The sequence below is a fragment of the Atta colombica genome, unplaced genomic scaffold (assembly GCF_001594045.1).
Source record: "Atta colombica isolate Treedump-2 unplaced genomic scaffold, Acol1.0 scaffold200, whole genome shotgun sequence".
NCBI lineage: Eukaryota > Metazoa > Arthropoda > Insecta > Hymenoptera > Formicidae > Atta > Atta colombica.
The window spans coordinates 233,268-242,460 of NW_017259295.1; the positions used below are offsets into that span (position 1 = coordinate 233,268).

The 9,193-nt window shown below is 31.5% G+C and overlaps 1 protein-coding gene across 1 annotated transcript in view; it reads right to left on the reverse strand.

The window, feature by feature from the left end:
• Nucleotides 1-2,433: 2,433 nt before the first annotated feature.
• The window catches only part of LOC108687149 (S1 RNA-binding domain-containing protein 1), an 11,750-nt gene continuing 4,990 nt past the window's right edge, over nt 2,434-9,193 (reverse strand). The window contains exon 3 of the mRNA XM_018192771.1: nt 2,434-2,541. Within this exon, the coding sequence (XP_018048260.1) occupies nt 2,434-2,541 (108 nt within the window). The remainder of the gene's footprint in view (nt 2,542-9,193) is intronic.

The window sequence follows — 9,193 nt, forward strand, 5'->3', positions numbered from 1 at the left end:
TTATATGCTATGCATAACGTGTAGCGCGCGTTATGGCATTAATCCTGCGTGGAAGAAGCCACTTATTCGCAACAAGGCGTGAAATATATCTTCAGGACGCCAGGCTGCAATTTCACCGGTTAGAGAGAGAAAGAGAGAGAGAAGAGAGAGAGAGAGAGAGAGAGAGAGAGAGAGAGAGAGAGAGAGAGAGAGGGATGTGCGACGCCTATAACAACACGAAAACCGCTTTCTCGTGCCGATCCAAGCGCAGATTCACCCTTGTATCCGCTGAATTACAGCGAGCACAGAATAATGAAGTTCACGTAATACTGTAACGAGCGTGCGACGGGAATAACCGACAGGCGTGTAACGACGGAATCACGTAATCGGCCAATTATACGAACGATCTGGACTTGATTACGGCGAAGGTACTGCGGGTGGTTGTGCAACATCTGCCATGACTGCACAATGTGTCGTTCTGACTGATTGATTAAAACCGTAAGATAATTAGCAATTAGCTATATCGTGTCTGCCGACGCGACGCGACGCAGCGCCCGGCGCCAAGCGTCGCTCGGTCGGCCAGGCCTACTTTCCATAACGAACATGCCAAGAGTTGAAATGTCAGAGGGTGAGGCACGTGCTCACGTCGATAACCCTAATAAAATCATTACCGCACACTGCCGTCTTCCGTGGATGAAGCTCCGCGATAAAGGGCATGGACCGAAGTTAAGCTCGGCGAGCGTGAATGCAGCGAGATAAAATTTCGACGTGACATCACCAGTAAACAGAATTGATCGATTTTATGACTTGCTATTAAGTTTCGCATTGACAAAACGTACTTTTTCAAATAATTATTCTGATCGAGTCTCATTTATACGTGTAAATATCGCTCCCTTACTTTAAAAGTGCACGCAACTAAAATAATTTAATTCTAATTTTCGAGTTATTATTATAAATGATTTAAGTAAATATTATCCTATCAATCATCAAGAATGAACTAACGTCACAAAGAATATTGTAAAATCATCGCTATTAAAAAGAAATGGTTTTTTTTGATACTAAAGGTAAATTTGATACTAAATCTATTGCATAAAATAATCTGTGAAAATGATACAACTTAAATAAATTTCTCAGAAAGTTGACAAAACGTGTAGGTAAAGAATACAAAATTCGTTAAGTTAGCGTATTTAATAAAGCTTTATGGTTATTAAAAACTTATTTAACAATTTTTATTTTTTAAAACACTCATGCATTTCAAATATTATATTGCTAACTTTTATAAATATTATATAAATTTTATTAAATGTTCAAATATTGAAAATTCGAATGCTACGATCAAATAGCAGCTTTTACTCGCAAAATTTGACATTCGTCTGAAATTCAATATAAAATTGCAAATATCTTCCAGAATTATTATGAAATTCATGATTTAAAGTTATCATTAATTCATTATTAATTAGAATGTGAAACAGAAAATTATATAAATTCATAAAATTATTTGTAAATTTCACACTACATTTCATTAAATCACACTGCATTTCGTTATATCTTATGTTCTTTTTTTAAAACATTTGCAACAATCAAATATTTGATTTAAAAATATTGAATTTTAATTGTATTATTCTTATTTCTGACGCCTTCGTGTAATCTGGCATTAGTAAAAAGATTTCAAATGTAATAAGCAATTTCTCTGTAATATATTTTATAATTCTGTATCTATTCATATATTCTATTCATATATTCTATTTTTTATGTAAAATCATTGTAAATTATAAATTATAATAAATAAATTGTAATATTATGTTGTATATATTGTTTTACATTCTATGTACTGTTATATATTAAAAAAAAAAATTATTTGACAAGAAGAAATAAAATAAATAGAAAAATGCACATATATTAGAGCCCGAATTATCCGACACCGATTATTTAACTTCTGTGTTATTCATCATTGGAATTCTATATAGCAAAATCAAGTAATTTGGGAATTAAATAATAAGATGTCGGATAATCCGGGTTCTACTGTGTTAAAAAAAAAAAGAGGACCACCGATTAAAGTCAGCGGAGATGACAGAAGACCTTTACAGGTTAATTTGTTTTTATCGGATAAAATTTTAATCGAAACTTGAAATGAAAACTAACGTTTAATTTATAAATAAGAAAATGCAAAGTCAAAATGTATTTAATCTCAATATTTCGATAAAAACGGAACAATCTTATATAAGAAAAGTAATATTGCTCATTTTTATTTCCCAAGCTAGATAAAATAATTATTAAATATCGGACGAGTGAAATTGCGTCATTTTATTTATGATCTATCATAAAGAAAAAAGTATCCTTTAATATGTCAAAAAAGATAATTTTAATTTTCTATTTCAATTGACAAGTTCAATTCCCGTCAGAATACTCTCTCCGCTCCGACGCAATGTTATCTTTGCCAATGTAATCTCACCTCTACTTTATGATGCATCTGATCTCCTCGTTCTCCCAGCAATGAAAGGGATCTCCGGAGAATATTCCAAGCGCCAAACCCATCGAATATGATGCTCCGGTGGAAGAACCCTATAACAAATTGAAAACAAGGATATCAGTATCATCTTACATGGAGATATATATTAATATAAACAGCTTTTGCTCCTAGTTGAATGATATCTCTTTTTAAACTAGTTCAGTTTATTTATCGATGTATATGAAATATATATGAAATTTGCTAGCTATGATATTTATCCGGAAATAATTACTTGCAGTACAAAAGAAAAATAGACATAAAATTTGTATGCGTATCGTGTGTTTTAAAATTAAATGTTTGGTGACTGCGTATTTATTTCTACGTGTAAAACAAGCTCTACTTCAATAATAAAAATAATTTTACAGAAGCGAATTGAGAATAATAAAAACAATTTTGCAGGAATAAATTGTAGAGAAATATATGATGGAAAATATTAATGCGCACCTATCTTCAATTTCATTGTTAGTTATTATTTATTGCGAATTAAGTTACACAGGGTGCATAGGCAGACATACAGATTGAAAAAGCAAATAACATATATCGTAGAAAAAGTCGTCGACAAACTAGCTCGAAATAAAGATAATTAAATTTTTATTTCGTTTCCATGGATTGTATAAAAATGTCACGATATTCAAAAGTTGCACATCCATTTATGTAATCTATTTACGTGTATGTATGTCTACACAGACTTTTGAATAACGAATCTATACGCGTATAAATTCTGAATTGATTGCATTTTATGCAATCGTTAACGCAGTTTATTTCGAGAGAGAGCTTACGTAACAAAGTTCTCTCATACTAAATCGATATGAATGATCAAGAGCAAACTCCAAGCTGCTATTTGTTTTTATTTTCCATTGTTGCGAGGTGTATGTTTCACGTAGATATCAATTGCGCATTCCAAAACTTGAAAACACCTCGTGAAATGACATTTGGAAAATTGCATCGGGGAACGCGAAATAACTCCCGGGACAAAATCCTCGAAATACACACCACTATGTAATATACAGGATATCTTTTTCATCATAAACAGAGTATATTATAAACAATACTTGCAAACAATAGTTAAGCAATTTGTATTAATCGCTCCATAAAGTTATTTGATTGAAATTATCGCTAGATAATTTAGAAAACCGTTGAAATATCGCCACATGCGGTAATTTGACTAATAGCTGTTGTACAAATCTCATTAAAATCAAAATGACGTACTGCTTTAATCATCGTGCCGGCGTTACGTTTGCACAGAAGATGTGGAGTGTGTATAGGTACGTGCTTTGTAACGTATGGTAGACGGTAATCATCAAGAATCCTGTTTAGCCATATGTCGTCCACCAATTTGCGTCACAGAAATTGGCCGCGAAATTTAATCGTGTTATCGAGAGAGATTTTCCCCATTGACAGTTGTGTTGCGTGACGGTTCTCCAATTAAATATCCTGACTGGCAGTAGCAAATTTGTCCAATGGTTGTGGTTTATGCAAATGTAATTTCGGTCGAAAATATTGGAATTTATTGAAATCGCGCTATGTAACGCCGTGTAAATATTCCAAATTTTCCAAAAGCTCCAGCAATATTCCATTTAAAACGACACGAAAGAAATATTCAATTTAAATACTCTATCTTTTTTTTATGTGTTTCAATCAACAAAATTTTATACGATTTTCTGAATATATTTTTTTATCCCATTTATAAGCATTCTCAAGCAAACTTAGAACCTGAAGATGTTACAGTAGAATTGTCTGTGTAATCTCTTAGATGACCTTCAAACAGCAAAAAAACGACGTTGAATAACGAAGATGAAAATAGCATTTTAATCCTTAAATATCATATGATGCAAATTAATATCCTTAAATATCATATGATGCAAATTAATATTTATATTATAATGCTATATGTACAGCGACATAATAATATACTATTATATGTGACATCAAGAATATTTTATATTTTAAAATTTTAGAAATAAAAAGAGATTTTGGAGCAAGATCGCCTATATTTTAGAGATATATTAAGAAAAAAATTGTTAGTGTGAGCCAATACAAGATGTTTTTTTATGAAAATAACAATCATATATTATAAATCAATAATGAATTACAAACGTTTCGACATCATTATTGTGTCTTTTTCAAATATAGAAATAATTCTAGATTAATAAGCGTTACAATCCAATTTTAGAGATTTAACAATATTTACAATATCCGTTTGTTATCTCACTTATCTCTAATAGATAACTCTCTCTAAAATAGATAACTTGTACAACTGGAATGCTACCATTCACGTCTCATCATCACGATGGCTTTAATAATCGTAGGATCGCATTTTCGAAGGCAATCAAAATCACAATATAGTTACACGAAAAAGAAACAGTGCTACGCCACTGGACGGAATATTGATCGAGAGGGTGTAGAGAGACCCTTACACACAGGGAGCGAGTCGCAAGCCAACCCTTACATAGATTCTCTCGCACACTCACATTATGCCTTGGATGGCAACCATTACGCTGGGACGTTAATGTTTTTACATTTTTCGTTAAATCGTTGACTTTATCGATAATTTATAATACATGTCTAGTTACTGTCTTGTATTGTTTCATGCAAAGTGTTCAGTAAATCGTGGTATGTAACAAGAAAATGTTTTTTTGTGAGAGAAAGCGAGTAAAAAAGAGAATAACATTGCTTTCTCGAGTGCGGGAGAGCTTTTGAGAGAAAAGATTTTGCACGTAAAATGGTGAATATGTATCCATTTGACTACAATTTGATATCTGAAAATTGGACCTATTGTCTAGTAATATTGATGATAATGTATCTGTGATTCCAGTCATCAATATCATTAATTTTCACTCTCGAAATGACAAAATATTATTGAGAATATATATTAAAGACATTAATAGCTGATAATAATGTACAATTTAGAATAAAGATGACATCATCCTTCTCGTAAAATAATAACAAGTTTTTGATATCACAACTTGCGCTTATTTAATCCCGCTGTATTCTCATTAGAGACTTGAATTTCATTGTTTGTTATATTTAGTTTTAAAAATCGAGAATCTGTATAATTGTGTTACATTTGAATTTCGAAATAAGTAATCAATTAATTAATCATTATCTGTCAATGTGTCTGGGGTCGATTAATAATAAATTGTTTAAACGAGAGTTTCGAACCGTCCGTTGTCATTTCTATTCACTATAATTCCCAATTAATTTCCTTGTAAATAATAATAAATCAAGCTTGAGCAAGTTGAGATGCTAAGTGACCGTTGAAACGGAGTGAATTGATATATGTTTGCTGGCCGGAATTTGTCAGTCTCAACCTTCCAAATCCCTTTCGTCCGGTAACGCCCGATCGGTTTTGCTTTTGAGAATCAAAGTTACAATGCGCCGGTGTGTACCATCGCTCCTCTCGGGTCCTCTCTCTTTTGACACGAGACAAAGGGACGCAGAGAGAATGAAAACCGCCACCTTGATGCTCGTGGTAAACCACGATAATTGGATCAGCCCACCCCTATGAGTCGCGACTGAAATTAAGTAACCTCCGGCGCGTATTTCTGCGTCGAGCTGATGATTTCGTCGGGGACAACCTGAAAAGCTCGCCCGGACAGCGCGAAATAATGTTAGCATGCGAAAATAAAGCAGTCGAGAATATAGAGAGAATACAACAAACGCATTTTGTCCGCATACGAAATCACTGATAAAGCATACAGCAAATAATTACTTAAATTTTTAAAAAATGTTGGTTTCTTTGTTAAATAATATCATGTATGTATATTAAGTACTTTCATCACGAGAATAATAATAAAATTATACAAAAGTCATGTCATTCTACTTTAGACAATTGTTTCAAATAAAAAACAGTTGTATAAAGTAATTGCATTTTGCAGTATACTTTGGATGAATCGCAAGAATGCGACCTGGACCGCCGAGAGATAAAGCCAAAATGCAGTTCTCTACTATAATTTTCTCTATTCCCGCTGAAATAAAAGAAAAGGATTATGGTCGTCCCCGTTTACCGAATCATTCAGTATAAATCAACCCTGTCGTATAAACCAGAGCGCGAAAATATTTTTCCCCAGTAGTATAAATATTACATCTCGTTAGGTTGATATTACGTGCAAGCTCGCCTAAGAAAGGACTTAAGCCGTCAGAAAGGCAAGGCTGTAAAGAAAGCAAGCGGAAAAAGCTTTTTCGGTACGAGAACACTTTGTGCGACCGTGGTTGCGGCATGACAAAGCCATCCGAGTCGTTGGAAAAGGCAATTTGTACAGAGTACTTAAGTTACACATATTAATCGCAACGTCATACTTTCACAGTAACGATCAATTATATCATAAAAAAAAATTGAAATGTCCCAAATCAAATCATCCCTTATCTATGAATGCTTTGACCAATTCTTTGAAATCAAATTCTTTGGACTCTTCTTTGATAAAGATTCGTTGATTCTTGCAAACGATCGAAAGATTCTTCAATCAAGAAATTTCAGGAATGCACATAAATATAAGATAAAATTTTGTGTATTCTTCATTTTTAATGTTAAAATATTCATAGTACATGATAAGAACTTTTGGTTTTCTCTCTTTTGCGATTGTCTTGAATTATACATAAAATTGATCATACATAAAATAAATAAGCAGTTCGAGAGAGAAACAGTCTGGATAGCACAGAGAGTTCAAAAAGAATCCAAAAAGAATTTAGTTGTTGTGTCATCAATTTAGAATTCATTTTCAGACACAAAAAGAATTTTTATAAACAATTCTGAAAAGACTTCTTTTTACATTGAACTCAGAATTGATGACATACAACTGAATTCTTTTTGTGCTATCTGGAAGGTTTATATTTTCCCACTAGAAATAAAATATCTCAAAGAACTCAAAAGTGTATATTAAGTAAGTAGATTTTACTTTGAATTTCGAAGATTTGCAGCGAGATTTAATGCAGAAAATTTACGAAATATAATAAAAACGAAATATAATATTTGCGGAATAATGATGATAGAGGATATACTATTATATATCGTAACGGTAAAATAAAAAGTTTATATCTTTTTTTCGCACAGAAGTACCATCGGAATAAAATCCTCTGATACCCAGCAATAACAAAATACCCAAGGTTATTACTCGGTTGCGCGAATAGACAGATCCCCGGGGGTGAAAAGTAGTTTCAAAGCGTCTAGTCTAACAATGGAGTGCATGAAAGAAGGGGGGAGAAAAACGACGGATATGAAAAGCATCCCGGAAAATAAAGGGTAGATATGGTGGAAAGAGCACGCGAAAGGCCCGAGAAATTCAATGCCAAGGTTGGCGTACGAAGTTAAATCGATATTCAATACTCCACGAACGATAGTGACATTCGTACAGAGAGTTTAATCGTATTTTATAAATGATATATTCGATTTCATGGCTGGCATCTCGGAGATTAAAATCAACTCGCAATCGTAAATTTGTTTCGTTAAAAACGCTTTTCTCTTCGTTATTTTTTAAAACCGTGAAAAGATTATTTAAAATCCGCACTTTTATTAATCTTTCAAAGTTAGAAACAAAATGATTTGAAACGTAAATGATTTGATAGAATTTTATAGTAAAAAGTAATGATTAAAAAAGAACAAGTCAAAATTCATTTTTACATTTTATAAAAATATAGATATTAAAATTTTAAAAGAATAACATATTGCTATTACTGAGCGAATTTAACTTAATACTCTCTCCAATAAAGATGTAATATGCTTTGAATTGATTCTACATTGAAAAGTAAAACAATTCTGAGATTTAGAGACTCTTTTTCTAACATCAATTTATATAAATCTTTTTTTTGAAATTTTTAAGATATATATTATGGATATAAAAATAAAAATAATTGTAAAATAAATCGCTTATTTAATATACGCTTTTAAGTTCTCTAAGAATCTTTGCTTCTAAATAAAGAAATATTATAAATCTGTTTCTCTCTTGAACTAGAAATTGTGAGAGAATAATAGGTTCTCGTCATATATGATTCTCGTTTTCCATTTCGTTTCGCATAACAAACATTTCGTTATTTCATCGGATGTGTATTTCTCGATTATACATCCTATACAAGTGAATGTCGCGAGTATTTTGTGGCTTCGATTGATCTATCAGATTGGACGAAAGAAATCAATCGTGTGTATTGTTCCGTGAATGATAGGCTCTATTTGATACCGTGAATGAGAATGTAAATTCTCTGCTACGAGCATCGTGTTTTCCAGACCTCTTCTCGCAAATTTAACAGATATTCGGTAAAGCAAAGCCTTGAATTAAATTATCAATTAAATGTTTAACAACTTAATCGAATGGAAAAATATTTAATGACTCATTTAATTTAATGGTTAATCATCAATGGACTTATTTATGAAATTATCACGCGTTTTACTATATATAGTAAATGTTATAAATATCATTATATATTATACTCATGATAATTAGTTATATGACTTAAACATTAATGGTAAAATTTTCTCATCTATTTTTAATTTAAAAATTTATATTTATTAAAATCACACACACATATATATATATATATATATAATACATGTATAGATAAAAACATTTCTTAAAACATTTTGTTTTTAAACATTACAGAACAATATGTATATTATTTCATCGTAAACAAACATTGCTACAATTTCATGCTTAAGTTCAAAAAAATTTTTTTAAAAGACTCTCATATTTCTTCGTTTAAAAATATCCTAAAATT